The sequence below is a fragment of the Prunus avium genome, chromosome 3 (genome assembly GCF_965620075.1).
Source record: "Prunus avium chromosome 3, drPruAviu1.hap1.1, whole genome shotgun sequence".
Lineage (NCBI taxonomy): Eukaryota > Viridiplantae > Streptophyta > Magnoliopsida > Rosales > Rosaceae > Prunus > Prunus avium.
Genome location: NC_142286.1, coordinates 8905872 through 8925702, shown reverse-complemented (window position 1 = coordinate 8925702; position 19831 = coordinate 8905872). Strand labels below are relative to the sequence as shown.

The 19831-nt window shown below is 35.8% G+C and overlaps 1 protein-coding gene and 1 pseudogene across 1 annotated transcript; one reads left to right on the top strand and one right to left on the bottom strand.

The window, feature by feature from the left end:
• Positions 1-3833: 3833 nt before the first annotated feature.
• LOC110763385 (cinnamoyl-CoA reductase 1-like) lies at positions 3834-15613 on the bottom strand. Its single transcript, XM_021966158.2, has 5 exons — positions 15289-15613; positions 14978-15132; positions 11804-11989; positions 4584-4936; positions 3834-4140 (listed from the first exon to the last, which is right to left on the bottom strand). Exons 1-5 carry the CDS (start codon positions 15425-15427, stop codon positions 3957-3959), a joined length of 1017 nt encoding a protein of 338 aa, XP_021821850.1. The 5' UTR covers positions 15428-15613; the 3' UTR covers positions 3834-3956.
• A 2078-nt stretch (positions 15614-17691) lies between these two features.
• LOC110763368 (uncharacterized protein At2g29880-like) lies at positions 17692-18565 on the top strand (annotated as a pseudogene).
• Positions 18566-19831: the final 1266 nt, after the last annotated feature.

Below are 19831 nucleotides of genomic sequence, written 5' to 3'. Positions count from 1 at the left end.
GAGTCAAATGAACAACTTCCAATGTTCAAGCAAAGTGTTCATGACAGGTGCATCAAAATGTTTACACCAACAATGGCAAGTCCTCCTTGTTTGCGCAAGAAAATCTCATTCAATGACAACCTCCCCTTCATGAAATTTGTCAATTTGGATTTCTCCTAAGACATATCCAAATTGGGAAGCATCTGGATAAGCGTACGTAGCCTCTCAAACTATCAAACATTGAAAGCATATCAGAAGGAAGTGTTTATGACAGTAGTAGTAGTAAGATGAATCCAGCCCGATGAACAACTTCCAATGCTCAAATGAAGTTTCTTTCTTCATAAAAGTTGTTCATTTGGATGTTTCCTACAATATACCCCACATTTACAGCATTTGGATACGTATTGAGTCTTCAGGGCATGAAATACTGAAACATGTTTTCCAGCCCAATCTGCCAAACTTCCAATCCGATAAGCAACTTTCAATGCTCAAATGAATATTTCTTCTTCATAAAAATGGTTCAAATGAGTGTCTACTATATTTTGTCCAAATGTAGCGTCATCATTTGGATAAGAGTAGAATACTCAGCGAATTAAACAATGAAGTCTACTTGAAGGAACTATCTCTGACGACTAGTTAGTTTGAGCCATGCCAAATCGTATTTTCCAGTCTCAAGTGGATTCGAGTTCTTCACAAACGTTGTTCCTCTATATGTGTAGAACAACATATTAAAATTTAGTAGCATTTGGATAAACATAGCATGCTCGAATCGTCACACTTCAAAGCAGGATCAGAGAAGAAGCTAAGGGGCATGCTGGCCAACTTTTGTTAAGTTAGGTGCATGAGTCAGGATGGAGTCCTGAGCTTATTTTAAAAAATGAATGATAAAATAAGCTCGCTAATGGAGGGAAACAAGTTTTGCTTGGAAGATATTTTGAATTACCTAGGGAGCTTAACCTAGGGAACAACACCAAAGCAACTTTTCTAATTTTGCTTGTTTTTTCAGCAACCCACTAACCAAAATCAATGGCAAGTGGGTACTTCTCATTGGTTGTTGGGCTCAACACTCAACGGCTTCATTTTCTCTATAAATAAAGTCTTAATAGAGAAATTTTCAGGCTATGTTATTTACTTTTATTCATTGTTTATATGAATAGAGAAATCTTCATATGAAAATTCATCATTTTCATTACTGTCATTTACTTTTCAAGTCTATAGTTACAATGAACTGAGTAGAGAAATCCTCAATTTAAGGTAGCTATCTATCATTTGCTTTGAGTTTGCATTGATAATGAACTGAATCGAGAAATCTTCAATTCCATATCATGTTTCTCATTTTTATTTATGTTTTTTTTTTCTACTTTCTGCTTGTTCTTATCTTCGCACTAGAAAAATATTGAAATCCTCTTCATTGAGGCATATAAAAGAACCTATATTGGGTCAGTTCCCCACCCAACTCACTATCGATTGTTTAGAGTCGATATTGGAGTGCATTTTACATTTTTCAATCACTTTTGTTGGAGCTTTCGCTGCAAACAGTGGCATGCCTACACAAACAACACGAAAACAATCCCGAGGCCAACAACCAGGCCGCCGCAGATGAATTTCCGGGGTAGAACAAACAGGGACATTGAAGGATAGAGGAAAAACAGAAACACGAGATATGAAGCCATACATACATAATATTGTTCAACTTAAGTGAGCAAGGCAAGCATTTTTCCTTTTTTTTTTTTTTATGTGAAATTACAAGGACAAATATTAACACAAATATTGCCATTACAATGGAAAAAATAGTACAAAGATTACATTGAAGACTCTTGTTTATCTTCAAGCACCTTCGAACATCTTCACCAATTACTTCAAGTTCGGTAGACATATCGTTAAATGTTGAAAATAATTTCTCACGATCCTGCATCAACCTATTGTATTTATCTCAGCTCTATTTACCCACTCACTAAGCTGTCCACACTTAGTGCATGCCCAATAAGAATGATTTTAATTGTCGGTTGATCTGGATATTCTAAATTCCAAACCAGCACCATCACATTTTTCCTACAATGTTTAGCATATATCGAACGTCACTACTGCTGTTGTTGCTTGACATTCTGTATGTCAAAATTCATGCTCATGATCATCCTCAAAACAAAGGATATTACTAATAAGAACAAGTTGCAACTATTAAGAGAAACGAAGTACAGAAAAATTCAGAAAAATAGAAGCCAAATGAAACAATATGAACAAATAGGGTACAATACTTGTTAACAGGTTCTAAACTATGCTATAGATGAGCAAAGTTAATGACACAAACCATAGTAGAGTGATGGTGCCAATAGGATACGGTTTTAATAAAACATAAGGGGTGAATAGCTTGCTGATAATTGAGTAGACTTATGCTCTTGTAAATAAAGAACTTTTCCAACTCAGGGAAGTATGAGTTCTGGAAGTAACTCCCAAGGTAACACTAATTGAACCTAAAACTCTTCCGGCTTACATTCAGATTTTGACGAGTTAATTGACTTTGGTGCCACTGATCATATGACCTTTGATTCCCAAAACTTAACGTATCGTACCTCACCTCACTTGAGCAGTGTGGCCAATGCTAATGGTGACTCAAGTCTTGTTACAGGTGCATGAACAATGGAATTAACTCCTTCTCTCTTCTTACATCATTGCTTACTTGTGCCTTCTCTCTCCTTACATCATTGTTTACTTGTGCCCTCTCTCTCCAATAACCTCTTGTATGTTGGACAAAGTCACTGAGCAACTTAATTATTTTGTACTAATGTACCCTTTTTCTGTCTTCTTTAGGATATTCTCACGAAGGAGATCATTGGTTGTGCTACTAAGAGAGGGGATTGTATTATGTTGATGATATTTGTCAAGTCCGGGTTCATCTTACCAAAGGTTCTGTCAAACATTGTTGACAATGCATTCTATTGTGCCATTCTCGTTTAGAACATCCATCTTTTGGCTACCAAAGACATCTTATGCCATCTTTATTTTGTGGTTTTAGTCTTGAGGATTTTCAATGTAATACTTGTGTGTTGGTCAAGAGTCATCGTGTTCACTTTCCTTTGAAAAATAGGTACAAGTTTAGGGGAAATTTACTAGTTTAACCTCACCACAATGAACCATAAGCCCAGACGAAGCCAACAAACCCAACATAACTGAAACTCTAAAGCGACCCATGAGCCTACATGAACCCTATCACCACCACCTGAAGAAGCGCCGCCGCGGCCACACCTAACATCGCATCCGTAACAGATCTGGGAAAAATATGATTTACAGCGATCAACATGCGCATAAGATCGAACAAAAAAATGAAAACAAAAAAACTATGGCAAAGAACAATTAGGTGATTTGTAGCAACCCCTATCAAATATGATGTAGAACCAAATTTAGAGAACATGAGTAGTGTTAGAGGGCAGATTTTGGGAGAATGATTTGATTGAGAATATAGCCCAAAAGGGGTAAAGGAGAACTTCAATCTAAGCATGGCCCAGAAGAGATCACCACAAGGGGATTCTTATCCAAAATGCCCAGTAGACTTATTCACTAACTCAAAAGGAAGAGATGAGGGGAGGAGGGACAGTGACACTTTTTCCTCCTACCCCTCTATTGAGTTTTTCCTTAGGATTTACACAAGAAGAGAGTTGCTAGGTCAAAACTTCTCTCCCCACATAGCCTATGAAATTACTTCTCTTAATTTGGCTCCCTTCCCTTTCTCTTAATGAAAGTGCGTTTCGATATAAAAAATAATAATAATAATAAAATAAAATAAAAAAATTGACCAATATATATTAATAATATTTATTAAACTAATTAAATAATTTATTTATCACATAAGTCACTTCATGTAGGCCATACATAATATATATAAAATATTCTCACAAACTTGTCATCTAATATTAAAATACCATTCTTTGTCCAAAAATAAAATACCATTGCAACGTTTATTTCCACACTAAAAACAAGATTTAAGATTGAATTTTAATGGAATCTTCTTGAGGTTTCAGCACTGGAAGGTGGCCCTTCTCCTGCAAGCTCTTGACAGTTTCATACAGGCACTGTTTCACTGGAGTGAACTCCACGCCCAAGTCTTGTAGCTTCTGAGTTGTCAACTTGTATGGTTTTACTCTTGGGTTGACTTCATCTGAGCACCTATAAATATATGACATACTAATTAATTTAATCCCACAACATTAAAAGACAAGAGTACTTTCAAAAATACAAATATGTGTATTGCATTAAAATAGTTTCAAAATAGAAATCCATAAAAAAAATATGCTTGCACCATTTAAAATCTATAAGTAAACCAATGATTAGCCAAAAATTTCTTTATTCTATAAAAACATTAAGTAATGGACCATAAGCAAACACTAAATCAATCACTTCTAGAGTTGACTACGTATGCATGAACAAACATATTTACCATTTCACTTATACCAAAATAGGGATGCCAACAGGGATTTTAAGGCTGGGTATGACAATACCATCACTGGCCCTCGTCCTCATCCCCATCTCGTTTGTTAACATGTAGCTCATAAAATATCTAATTTAGACAAGAAATAAAGAAAAAAAAATTGATGAGGATGATGTTGTACTTGGTGGGAATTGGGTATTTTGGGAAGAACTTGGCTAGGATTTCCACCACATCTCCACGGTGAAGCACACTCTCACCACAAAGGTACCTTCCAGAGGCAGATGGAGTTTCATACACCAGAATGTGGGCCAGAGCCACGTCCATAACATGCACATAGGCCTGCACAGAATTGGCATAAGTCTTGGCTGAGCCTGTGAGGTACTTGAGGATGTGGATGATGCTGGCGTTGATGGTTGGTTGGAGAAGTGGTCCGAGCACCAAAACTGGGTTCACCACCACCAAATCCACCCCTTTCTCCTTGGCCTCTTCCCAAGCTGTCTTTTCTGCCACTGTTTTCGCATAGCAGTACCAATTCTGCATATATATTATTTTGTATTTGTCAAATTCATTATCACTTTAAGCATCATAATTATCATCATGGTTACCTTAAGCCTTAAAGCATAGTGTATGTATGACCATTATTTTCAATTGTATTAATCTAATCCATTTCATTTGTTTCATCCAGCTCTATCAAGAGGATAACTATGAAATGGCCACAATGTGTTTTCAAAGAGCTGGTGATACTTATTGGGAAAGAAGGTCGAAAGCTGCTGGCCTTAAAGTTATGGCTGACCATAACGGCACTTCAAATCCTGAAAAGGCTAATTCTCTCCTCAAGAAAGCTGGAGAAATTTTTGAATCTTTAGGGAAGGCAGATTCTGCTGCCCAATGCTTTTTTGATTCTAGGGAGTAGAAAAGATAAGGTATGATGTTAACATCTGTTATCTTTATCCTGCCAGCATTCATGCCAAAATGGCTATTTTGTTTTGATGATACCTCTCACGGTATACACAATGAACTTAAATCTTCATATTTGTTGCTTGTCATAAGTGTTATATTATACTGGTACAGCTAGGATTTATTTGGACAAATACGTACGCTTGCTGCGGAAATATTTGCATCTATAGGCAATGCAGATTCGGCTACAAGATGCTTCTATTATTTGGGGAAGTATGAAAGGGCAGGTATGAAGTTAACATTTGTTCTACATATCCTTCCAACAGTCATATGATAGTTTAAAGGCTACTGTGTTGTGATGAACCTTCCAGAGTATCATTAGTTGCATTTGAATAATCAATTTTGTGGCACGTCTCAACTATAAAAGTTTGTTTATGCAGCTAATATTTATTTGGAAAAGTGCGGCGAAGGTGACTTGAAAGAGCTGGCAAATGCTTCTCTCTAGCAGGATTCTATGAGCATGCAGCCCATGCATATGGCAGGGGCAAATTTTTCTCCGAGTGTCTAACTATGAGTTTGAAGGGAAAACTATTTTACATAGGTTTGGAATATATTAAATTTTGGAAGCAACAAGCAAGAGAAGAGTATGAATTTTGGTCATTTTACAAGCAACATGCAAGCAACAAGCAAATTTCCTTCATTTACTTTTGTGGATATTGTAGCCGTGAGCTATCCTAATTAATCAATGAGATTTATTTCCTTGATTAATTAGGTGATTTTCTCCTTATTTTATGTAGTTGACATATCCTTGTATAATTAGGAGATATTCTCCTAATTTTTTACTGTATCTATTTCCTTGTAAAATACTCTTGTAGACTCCTATATATGCCTTATTATGGAGAAGAATACAATTAAACCTAAAGTATTCAAACCATATTCATATTTTAGCATGGTATCAGAGCAATCAAGCCTAAGTTGTCTCTAATCCCTCACATCATTCCCTCAAATTCAAACCCAAACCCTAAATCAAATTCTTTACCTTTCAAATCAAATCCTCTTATCAAACTCCTTAAACACATACCTGTCAAATCAAATCCCTAAATCAAATTCATACATCAAATTCCTCAAATTCTCATATTAAGTCTTACTTCCGCTGCGATGTCAAGACCCCCTACGATTCACTTCCTCCTTGCAAACTCACAGAAGCATGCGGTCACTCCTGCCGAATGATCGGTTCATAATTGTATATCATTTTGTACCCTTCTAGCTTATGATTTGGTTATGTTTTTGAGTTAAACTTGTGCTTTTAATCCTTTTTGTGTTTATCTTTCAGTTCATTGAGCTTTAGGTAATAATGATGGCTTTAGAGAGCATAATTCATGCAATTCAAGCATGTTAAGGCCTAATTTGGATGAAGGGAAGAAGAGCTTAATGACAAACTCATTTTGGCTACAGCCCCCTGCCAGTCCAGTTCCGTAGGTCATATTGCAAGCTTTGTTTCAACAACCTACATAGCTCGAATGAGGCCACATTCTTCATGAAAGTTGTTCCAATTGGTGTGTACTATAACATATCCAAAATTCAGCCCCATTGGATAAATATGGAGTCTGTTACCTAGCAAACACAGAGCCATGCTCAGGATGGATTTTATCAGCGCGCAAAATGAGTTAGCAATTTGTTTTGGCCTTAACTTCCTCCTCCGACCTTGGATTGGCCCAAATGATATATGGCTGGAAAGAAGACATTCTGAACTTCAAGTTTGAGTACTTAAAGTCTTAATTTGCTTAAGGGAAGCCCAATTCGTAAGCCCTTGAAGTTGCTGGTCATGCTGACCTCAGGATGAGCTATTATTTCTGGTTGGAAGCTTGGTCATGGTGACATGAAGATGAGCTAGGGCTGCTGGTGGGATCTATTGGTGAAGTGCATCAACCAATTCAAGATTTTCTAATACAAGTGCATCACCCAATTTAGATTTTCTAATACAAGTGCATCAACCATTTCAGATTTTATAAAACAAGTGTTGTATGCATTAGCCATATTGAATTCAGATTTTCACTTCCCCTAGGCCTATAAATAGGGAAGTTCTCTAAGCTTGTAAACACACCCCAAGGGGGGGGAGCTCTCAAACACTTCTCTAGAGCTCCCTTCCCTTCTCTCCCTCAAATTCTCTTAGTTTCTCTTTCTAGTTTTCAATTGTTGTAATGAAATCTTTTGTGTTGAAATTTTCCTTAAGTTTTTCTTAGTTCCACTTTACTTTTCATTATGTAAATTCTTTTCTTTAGTTTCAAGTTTGATTAGTTTCCAAGTTTCAATTATGGTTTTTGTTCTTATTCATTATGCTTATAAGTTAATATGCTAGTTTGAATGATTGATCACCATTTAGGCTTGCATGTTAGCTATCTTGGTTTGAATTAAGAGTAGACACCATGCTTTAATTCGAATTGAACTATGAATAGGAAGAGTATGTATGGACATTCGACAACAGGGATTAGATACATGCTTGGTTGTTTAAATTGTTCTTCTATGCTTAATGGGTTCCTAATGCTTAATTTTAGGTTAGACAACAAATGATCAAATTAGGGAATTAGGAACACAAGGTTATGACCACACACCATGGCTTAATCATACTTTAGCTAGAATCAATCCATTAATCTAATTGAACTTGGGAACTTATCTGCTTGAGTTAGTTATTTCTTTCTTCCTTGTTTTATTTATTTCATTTCTTTTTCATTTCTGTTTTGTGTAGGGAAAATGAATTGGATCATTCAATCACCAATCCTCGTGGGATCGACCTCGCACTTACATATGCTAAACTACCAACGGCTCGTGCACTTGCGAGTATCACAAGTTGAGGATGCAACTGAATCCATTTTGGTGCAGCTGTATCTACACAACACCGAACCAACTTCCCGGGCTTGTGCTTCTATCGCCGCCACCAAAGATTTTGCTTTTCATACCTCCTCTCCAAAACCCACATGGATTATTGACTCAGGTGCTAGGGATCACATGACATTTGATCCTAGCAACTTATTAGTTGCAAACCAACCACTCAGTCGGTGGTGTCTAATGCTAATGGTACCCCCTCCCCTGTGGTTGGGGAGAGCTCTCTATCTCTCTCTAACTCCATACATATGGATTCTGTATTACTTGTTCCCCCCTTAGACATAACTTGTTGTATGTTGCACAACTTACTACTACTTTTGGGTGTATTGTAACATTTTGGCCGAATCATTGTGTTTTTCAGGACATCCTCTCAGGGAAGATGATTAGTTGTGGTACTAGGCAGGGCAAACTCTACTACTTGGATTGGGCATCGGATAGTGAGACCAAGGTTGGTCAAGCTTTCACAATAAGGGGAGCAAGTTCTGAGAGGCCGAGAGATAAAGTTTGGTTATGGCATAAACGTCTTGGGCATGCCTCGTAAGGTTATCTGAAGAAGTTGTTTCCATCATTATTTTCCAGTTTTGATGTTTCCAGCTTCCAGTGTGATACGTTTGAATTCACTAAGAGTCATCATGTTCCATTCCCATTAAGTACAAATAAAAGTCTGGTTCCCTTCTCCCTTATTCATTCTGATGTTTGAGGGCCAACTCAAATCGCCACTCTGGCTAGAGTTCGATGGTTTGTCACTTTCACTGATGATTGCACCCGAATGACCTGGGTTTCCCTTATCAAAATCAAAGGGGAAGTCAATTTAACGTTTCAATAGTTCCATAAAATGGTGGCGACTCAGTTTCATGCCCAAATACAGGTTCTCTGTTTTGACAATGGCTTCATACATCAACCCCCGTGTCCATATACTCCCCCAACAAAATGAGGTGGCTGCCAACATGCTTAGATCTTTTTGGGGCAAGGCCGTCCTCTCTATAGCTTACCTTATAAATAGGATTCCCTTAAGTATCTTGAATTTCCAAACTGCTCTTCAAACACTTCACCACCATATCCAAATACCTCCCACCCTAAACCTTGAACCACAGATTTTCGGCTGTGTTGTATTCGTACACTTACATGATTACCAACGCAACAAATTGGATCCCCGTGGAGAAAAATGTGTTTTCATTGGCTATGCCCCTCATCAGAAAGGCTACTGATGTTATCACCCTCCAAGTCAAAAAGGTATATAGCTCCATACATGTAGTGTTCCGGGAACACAACATGTATTTTTCAGAAGCACAGGAGGAGAATCTACAGCCAAACACCCTGAATTTTCTGGATTTTTTCACAACGGAAGAGATTTAACATCAAAGTGGCCGGTCGCCCCCTTTTATTCCTTCACAGGCGGAGCCACTGTGTCAAAACGATCGGTTGCTTTGTCCTCTTTTGTCGAACATTGAGCCTATGTCTCCAGTGGAAAATGACCAGTCAACTCCACGCTACCAAAATCAGAAGGAGAAAGTTGAACTGTTTTATGAGATTTTGTCCGCTCTGAACCCGCCTTCAGCTCTAGTACCACACCAATCACTTTCTAAGGAAGTCATTTAGGTAACATCTCCCCCTGAATCTAATAATACTAATGAAATATACCATGATGATTTGATTTTAGAATGCACAGAGCCTACATATCAACTTATAGAAAGGAAGAACCGTGGTAAATCTCGAGTACAGCACGAAGCAGATCATAAAGCCAAAGGGAAATACCCCATCAATAATTATATATTTCTAAGCAGATTGTCTGAATCACATGTACACTTTGTGAAGCAGTTGGTCGATATATCTGTCCTCAATAGTGTGACTGAACCACTAGAAGACTCAAAGCAGAAAGAAGCCATGAATGAAGAAATGTGAGCGCTCCAGAAGAATGTCACATAGGAACTCGTACTTTTACCTCAAGGAAAGAATAAGGTATGATGCAGATGGATCTATACTGTGAAACTCAAAGCAGATGGATCCATTGAAAGATACAAAGCTAGACTAGTGGTGAAGGGGTACACACGGAGATATGGGTGGACTACCAGGAAACCTTTGCCCTAGTAGTCAAGATCAACACTATCAGAGTCCTACTGTCTCTAGCAACAAATTGATATTGATGTTAAAAATGCCTTCTTACATGGAGATTTGGAGGAAGAGGTCTACATGGATTTACCACCAAGATGTAATGTATCTCCTAATAAGAAAAATCAAGTTTGCAAGCTTAGAAAAATATTATATGGGTTAAAACAGTCTTCCAGGGCATGGTTTGGCATATTTATCAAGTCCATGAAGAATTTTGGATACACTCAAAGTAATTCAGACCATACCCTGTTCTTAAAGCGCAATGGCGGAAAAATCACTGCATTAATTGTGTATGTGGATGACATGGTCGTAACTGGGAAGGACACAGTAGAACAACAGAAGCTACAAAAGTATTTGTCTCAGGAATTTGAGATGAAGGATTTAGTTGCTCTAAAATACTTCCTCGAATTGAAGTAGTAAGGTCAAAAACTGGTATATTTCCATCTCAAAGGAAGTATGTGATGGATTTACTCACTGAAACAGGAATGCTTGGATATAAGCCTGCTGACACACTCATTGAGATGAATCACAATCTGTGTGAAGATATGGACTGGGTGCCTACCAATAAGGAACAATACCAACACCTTGTTGGAAGGTTGATATATTTGGCACACACAAGACCAAATATTGCATACGTTGTGAGTATGGTTAGTTAGTTTATGCATTCTCCCAGTGTTTCTCATAGGAATGTAGTTGATCGGATCTTAAGATACTTAAAGTTAGCCCCTAAAAAGGACTAATGTTCTCTAAGAATGGAAATCTTGAATTTGTTGGATATAGATGCTGACTGGGCTGGTTCCATTATAGATTGACGCTCTACATCAAGTTACCTTACATTCGTTGGAGATAACCATGTCACTTGGAATAAAAAACAAAATGTGGTTTCTCGGTCTAGTGCAGAAGCTAAGTATAGAGGAATGGCTCAAGGAGTGTGTGAATTATTATGGATCAGAGAACTCTTGACAAAATTGGGTTTTAAACCAGAAAAGCCAATGGAGTTACATTGTGATAACAAGTCAGCTATCGATATTGCTCATAATCCGGTTCAACGTGATCAAACTAAACATGTTAAGGTGGATAGACATTTCATCAAAGAAAAAATTGAGAACAAGATCATCTGTCTACTTTTTGTAAAATCAAAAGATTAATTAGCGGATGTCTTAACAAAACCTGTCGTGGACAAGTGTTTTATGACTCACTTACCAAGTTTGGCATTGGTTACGAGTATGTACCAACTTGAGGAGTGTTGACGTGAGCTATCCTAATTAATCAAGGAGATTTATTTCCTTGATTAATTAGGTGATTTGCTTCCTTATTTTATATAATTGACATATCCTTGTATAATTAGGAAATATATTCTTAATTGACTACAATTGTTCTTAATTATGAGACATAGTGAGTGATAAATATATCAAACATTGATGTTTGTTTGTGTGCATAATGAGTCATTATGCATCTACTATATATATTGGAGAGATAAAATATTAAATTTGTTATAATATTATGTCTAACCTCGGTGTTCTTGCAATATTCAAGGTCACTCCAACAAGACTCATCGACCACCACATCAGGGCCCCTGGTGGGGTTCATGTACACTGTACCAATTGACGACGTGAACACAACCCTTTTAACCTTGGCTTCTGCCGCTGCAACAATCACATTCTTCGTTCCATTCACCGCCGGCTCCATCATTTGTTCCTATATTTGTTCCATCATTCATTGCCTTATTTAAAAACGGGCTAGATATAGGCAGTGGTGGATCCATAAATTTTTCAAAAGAGGAGCACCATTTAAAAAGCTAAAAGTTTCTTTACCAAAAAAACCCTAAAAGTTCCACACACAAAAAAAGTATTTAGACAAAAAAAATAAAGATGGTCTATTAATAAATATTAGATATGTTAATAAGTGGGCACGAGAAACTACAACCTATTCAATTAATAGTGAATTCCAGAGTGTTTTTCTCAGACCAAACATAAACCAATTAATAAATATTAGATATGTTATTACTCATGTCCCATTTATAGGTTATTGAGGCCCATCTTTTTGGGCTTTACCACCAAAATGCACGCTTGCTTTTGGAGAACTGAAGCTTAAATGAAACGATGTGTTTCATTAAAAGAGATCAAAGAAAGTGAACGGTGTCGTTCTAACAAAAGAAATTAGGTCTGTCTTCTTCTTTGCGTAAACCTGCGCCTCAGACTCCATACATCAACCCATTAATTTTGAAATCTATATATAAAATTCAAATTTAAACTAAAATACATAAAAAGTCATACTACCCCTACATATTTACATTGCTTGCCACTAAACTTCCAATAAGTCTAGCTCATTGTTTTCAAGCATGTCAGTAAGTCCCTGATTTCTAATTAATACTTCATCATTTATAGCATATGAATGACTTTGGTTTTTTTTTTTTTTTTGGGCATTCCCTCTAACCCCTTAAATTTTCGACCAATAAAAAATTCATCAAATAATGTCCTAATAAAATATAATTGGTAAATTATTATCAATACAATATGTATATATCTAATACAATATAATAGGTAAATTATTATCAATACAATATAGTATACCTACAAATTTACCCATAATAGGTAAACTACAAGTTATATTATTGCATAATAGGAAATTATTAGGTAAACTATATCCAAAATACTTTTATAAAAGTTGGGTATATTATTTGAATAATAAGTAAATTCATCCTAGGTATGTTATTTTTTCAACATAAAATTGTATGTATGCTATTATATTTATAAAACAATAATTTAATAGATAATTAATCACATATACTTCATAAGTAAATAAAAAAATTTATTGAGTAACCTGATTAGGAATGTTAAATCTGAATGTATTGTTAAGTTTTAAAAAAAGTTTCCAAATTAATTCCGACATCCATTTGGAGATCTTTACAATCCAATTAAAATTTGTTTCTATGTTGGTTCCTATATTAATATAAAAAATATAATAATGGCTTAGTTGGGGGTAATTTAGGAATTAAAAAAGTACAATAAATTTGATTTTGAGTTTGATTAGGTAACTTCCCGAGTTAGATCCTAGTCATTGGGTTTTATTTAGAAAAAAACTGGATTTTATTCAAACAAAAATAAAGAGATGGGTTGTAGTTGAAAAAATTACTTTGAAGGGGTTAAGTTAAATTTACTATTAAAAAAATGACAATAACAAATCCAATCCCTTCAAAATATTTTAATAGCATAGAGATAATATATTGTAGTAGAAAATCATGAGAAAATTTTATTTTGAGTTGAGGTACAATAATATCTTTTTTTCAAGGCATTTGGGATACATTTTGGAGAAACTTTTTATGGTACTAGAATACGTCCCCGTGTTAGGGTATGGCCTAAATTGGTAATTTTAATACCTCATTAATTTACCCCAAAAAAAAAAGTAACTAAAATGTGAGTGTTAATTTTTTTATATTTTTAGTAAAATGGAAATCTGGAGAGAATAACACTCGAAAATAACTTTTCTAAAACCCTTTTCAACCGCCATAATTTCCCCGAAGGAAAATGCTAGAGGCACCAACTGTGGGCACCAACTCTCTAATAGAGCGTGGGACCCGTTGTATTGGCAGGCTCCACCTCTATTAGAGAGTTGGTGCCCAAAGTTGGTGCATCTAGCACCACCCTTCCCCGAATATAGTCCAATGACATCAAAGATAAAAACTAGCCGCTAACCGACATGACTCTCTTAAAAAGACTAAGAACACCCAGCAAACTCAACTAAGCTTTTGGAATCATGAGAGAAAAAAACACATAAAATTCATAAAATTTTTGGACTTTAGTAAACAAACTAAACCAAAATAATACTAAAAACTAAAACGACGTCGGCAAAAGGAAAATTAACCGCCACTAATCTTCTTTTGGAGTAAGACATAAGGAGCACCACCTAATTACTCCTAGGCCTCAACACACCAATGAGTAGTGGATCTACCATGATCAAGCCGCAACACCTCAAATAGCAGTCTCGCAAGATGAGGCACAACCAAAGCTAGCCCAGATATGAGACAATAGATCTCCCAAAAGAAGAGTAGATCAATAGAGGTCCCCCAAAAGCCAAAGAATATTGAAGATCCAACAAGATGTGGGAGTTGAAGCGTTCTCTCTCTTTTTCTTTCCCTCTCTTAGCGGCTAGGGTTATGTACCCTTAAACTTTAGTTAAGATGTAATCATGACACCATGCTGCGAAAATGTAAATTATTTCATATAAGATAATGAATATATCGTTACAATAGTAGGAAAAAATTCAAGCCGCTTTACTTTCTAATAGACTTTATGATGTCGGACGTGAATTTGAAAGCTAATTTAAGAAAATATGAAAAAGGGAAAAATCTTCACCCAACGAAAACCAATATCCGTTACCCAACTATTCCTTTCTTAGCTAGTGTTTTTTTTTTCTTTTAAATACTCGTAGTATTTAAGAAAGTATTGTGGGACTTGGAGAACAATTTCCACAACATCACAATCCACAAAAGCAAGTGGTTTCTGACCCAGAACCACCACGTAATAGCTTTGTTTGAAGGATCCACAAACCGATCGAAAAAGTGTGCATGCATGGTATTTTTCACCACGTAAGAGAAAAAGTGTGCATATTTTCCAGCATTTTCTCAGCAACCAAACAGGAAAAAGGAAGAAACAAAGTAAGGAAGCAGAGACAAGAAAAACTCACTGGGTCATCCGTAACCGGTGATGCTGTGTGAAAAACGCCATCACAGCCGTTGATGGCTTCTTTAAGGCTCTCATAGTCAAGAAGATCAGCTTTACGTAAAGTCAACCTATCTTGAGCTCCTTCAAGCTCCCTCAAATGAGCATTCTTTGGATCATCTGTGATCAACCCAAAATAAGAAAAGCACCAAAAAGGAAAAAAAACATATCAATACAAGGAAGAATTATGTCAGCCCCACAACATAACATGTCGATACTCCGAATGTAAGCCGAAAAAACAACTCAGAGGCCAAGAAGATAATGATTTGGAGTGACCTGGGTTTCTCAAGGTTCCCCTAACAATATAGCCTCTTTCTAGCGATAGTTTGACAATCCAGGAAGCGATGAAGCCTCCAGCTCCGGTGACACATACAGTTTGGCCATGGCCTGAAACTGAAGAGCTATCGGCAGGCATCTTAATACTTAGCTTGGTTTTAGGGTAATGAATTTTTTTTGTTTCTCTTTTGGGTGGTGGGAGTGGAAGAGATCAAAATAGAGGCAGAGAGAGAGTTTGAAGTTTGTGTTTTGTAATGGAATAGCTGCTAGTGTGGCTTTATAAGGAGGAGAAGAGCCTACCAGATCACCTACCGCCGGTTAAAAAAAAATATTTGAGAAAAAAGATGAAGATATGTGAGGCAAGATATGTGAGGCTTTAACAATTGCTTTTTTTTTTTTGGTCTGAGCTTTAACAATTGCTGTGTCTAACAAGTGGGAGAGAAAATGTCACATGAGCCACATGACTTTCTATTTTTTTTCTTTTCGTTGTAGAATAATGAAATTTTAATTGGTGTTATTGGTGGCGTTTTAAATTACGTTTGAGTTTGGTTATAATCTTTTATTTATAAGAGTACACACCAATCAATCGTAATCAATTTGGTCCTTCATTTTTGGGTCGACACATCAATTTGATCCTTGTTATATTCCGATAAAATTTTCAATAAAAACTGATTACGTGTCATCGCATGAGCCACTTTAAATTTTTATTGTCATCTAATTATAGTTCATTTCAGTCTTAAAACTCATGTTTTTGCTCAACAAGGCTATATCTTACCAATTAGGATTTCACGAAGATTTTGACAAATGCAATGAGAGGGACAATATCCATATAGACTAAATTTAACGAAGATTTTGACAAATGCAATGAGAGGGACCAACTTGTGTGTGGATCAAAAGATTAAGAACCACATTGATTGATTTGAAAATTAAAGGACTCAATTGATGAGGACTTTCGAAAAGTTATGGATTATTGGTGAAAAGTTATGGGACTTATGAAAAGTTATGGGACCATTGAAGATTTTGACAAGTCCATAGACGTTTCTGGTCAATTTGGTGGGTTCGGTTAAGTCACTTGCAACCCAGGTTCGGTGTCTGATTTGATCTAAATATAATTTACTTTAATTTTGGTTTGGCCCTTAATTTCTTGAAATGATTTCTTCCCACCAAACGAGAAAAAAATAATATAAAAAATAACTCTTTTATAAAAAAAAAAAAAATTAAATCATATTTTAAACTACAAGATAATGAGGTTTCTCACACACACTTAGAGGGGGTGTATTCAATTAGGATTTTAAAAGACTATTTTGGGATAAATAAGTCTTGTGGTATTCAATTAAGACTTTTAAATAATGTAAACAAGTCTTGTGGTATTCAATCAGGACTATTAGGATTTTTTAAAGAGGGTGTCCAAATCTAGTGGTATTCAATTAGGATTTTAAACAAGTAACAAAAAGTCTTTTGGTATTCAAAAACTTGCTAATTTCGAAGGATTTTTTTTACATAGGGAATTGGTGTGACTTTTTAGTGGGAGGTATAAATACCAAACCCTATCAAAAATCCCACCCTAACCCATCAGACTTTTCACGTGAGATTTTTTTTTGTCTGCTAGAGAAGACGAACAGCTCTTCAACAATGTATTGCTTCTTTCTCGTGTTATATGCCTTTTTCGATTTATATGTGGCCCTTCATGGGTTTGTTGATTGTTTATATGTGGCGTATGGAGTGGTTTGTTGATTGTTTAACCATGCTGATATGTGGTTTGTTGACTCTGTGTCTATGGCCCTTCGAGAAAGAACAAAGATTTGTTTATACATAATGTCTATTGTTTATATGTGGTTTGTTGATTGTTTAACCATGCTGATATGTGGTTTGTTGACTCTGTGTCTATGGCCCTTCAAGAAAGAACAAAGATTTGTTTATACATAATGTCTATTGTTTATATGTGGTTAGTTGACTTCGTAACCATGCTGATTGTTTTATTTATATGTGGTTTGTTGACTTCATAACCATGCTGATTGTTTATATATGGGTTTGAGATTGACTAGAGAGCTACTTCCATTAACCATGCTGATAGGAAGTGTACCAACCAACAAAAAAAAAAAAAAAAAAAAAAAGAGTCCAGGTCTGGTGAGATTGACTAGAGAGCTACTTGCATTATTATTGTTGTTGGGTTTCATTAAGGAGATTTCCTTTTTCATTCAGCATTATTATTGTCTGTGGTAAATCAGTTTTCCAGTACTCCCTTTCTTTCTTGATATCCAACTAATATTTACCAAAGTTAGAAAGAAAATAGAAAATAGAAAATATGAGTGAAATTCTTTTCTTTTCTTTTCTTGTTTGGTATGATATGTATTCTTGTGAAATAACTAATAAATTTCTTACATATGTTGTAGTAGTAATTTAATGGGGGATTCACAACAAGGAAATAACAAAGGAAAGGGCAAAGAGAGAGAGAACTATGAATCTTGGACCATGGACGATACCAATGAGTAGTTGCACCTCTTGGTGGATGCTATCAATAGTGGATTGCGTGATGCTAATGGGTCACTTAGCAAGCAAAATGTAGAAAGATTACTTCCTCATCTTAATGCGAAAATTAGGTTCCCAAAAACTTATAATAATTACTTGAGCCGAATGAAGTGATTTAAGAAGCAATATAACAAGATGTCTACGCTTATGCTACAACTCTGGCTTTGGGTGGGACCCAATTGCAAAGATGTTCACTGCTAGTGATGAAGTATGGAAAGATTAGTTCATAATCTTTTAAATATATTAATAGCTTACTAGTTTAGTACAATATATTAACAATGAATAATTTGTTCTTTGCTAGTCCCACCCAAGTCACAGTAAACTTCGAGAAAAGAGTGTTGTTGATTATGAGGATTTGAAGATTGTTGTTGGGGGTGGAACTGCTACTGGGAATGGCTCCATTGCATTGGGCGCTGATGATACTGATGCAACAACTTATGGGGAAGAAAATAGAGATTTCAGGATGGAAGACTTTTCATATGATCCTAACAATGATGCGTTCATAGCACCAAATCACTATGAACCATCCTACCAGCCTCCATCACCCTACCAATGTAGTCCACCATCTCAAAGAGTGTCGTTCTATGAATTTCCAATTGAACCAACAGACGAATCTTCATCTTCAATATTACCAGTTAATGAAGAAGATAATTTGGAACCTATTGTTCAAACCCAAGAGCAGCAACGAGAAAATGCTAATGCATGGAGGGCTACCATAGCTTTAGATATGTGGAGAAATGCTACTTAGGAGGACATGAAGCTACATCAAATTGGCTATTAAAAGATTGGGAAAATTTTATTGGCTTTTACTTTAACTTGTCTTTCTTTGTTATCTTTTTCATTGACTCTTGTAACTTTGAATGTTTGCTTTTATTTATTGTTCCATTCCATTTGATCCCGTTTCTATTATTTATGGCTCCATTCCATTGTTTGAACCAAGTGTCCGCAGCCTAGTAACCTTGCTCATCATCCGACTGTGTCAGGACTCACCAATTTGATAAAGATGTCATTCTTTTCCTTCTTGTTTGAAAGCTGCTGCATGGACTTCAATGCAAGCAGAGCCTTCGTCTTCTCTTCAAGCACCTTCTCATACTCTTCTAAAGTCATCTCCTATAATAAAGTGAAACAATGACATCGTTTTATGTAAGGATGAGCAGAAAATCCAATCTCATTAGTTAGCATCATACAAATAAAAAATCCATGTGGTCCTTCCAAATCTTATAAATTCTTATGATATAAATCCTTAAAATCCAAACATAAAAAATCTTGAATATAAAAAATCTTTAAAAAAGTCCTTCCAAGTCATTATGTTCCTAAATAGTCTTTTAAAATCCACTGGACTTATTTATCCATAAATAGTCTTTTAAAATCTCAATTGAATACACCCCCCTAAAGTGATATGGGAGTTCAAGCTTGAGACTATCGATATGCAGATTAAGGCCAATTTCCACTGAATTAGATCCGTTGACTTAAAAAATAAATTTGTAATTTTTTTTAAAAAAAAACTTATTTTATTTTGTTAGAGACAACAATGGAGCTAAGAATGACCAGTTCCAAATAGTAGAGCCCATTTATTGGGTTGAGGGTTGTTTGACCTTAAATGGGAAAATTTAGGCTTGTAGCTTAGCCTATTTGTTGAGAAGGATTCACAAGTACCATATCTACTTTTTTTCTGCTGGCAAGAGGCTACCCATCCAATATATAATATATAATTTAATTTTGGTTGTAATGGGACTTCTAGCAGTTTTAATGAGAAGAAGAAACTATCCTCTCAACTGCCTTGACTGCCTTTTTTTCTTTCTTTCTCCAAGTTCTTTAAATAAAGTAGGGAAGTTGTTGAGTAAGAAATGAAATATGAACAAAGACTCAATTTGAATCGTTTCCTTAATTAATGTCTTATTTGCCCTCACTCAATTGAGTTTGCTAATGGGTTCTAGGCAAATCACTTTCAGGATAACAAAATCTGAAATCAAAGAATAGCAAGAACACGAAGAATTCCCTTAAAAATTACTAT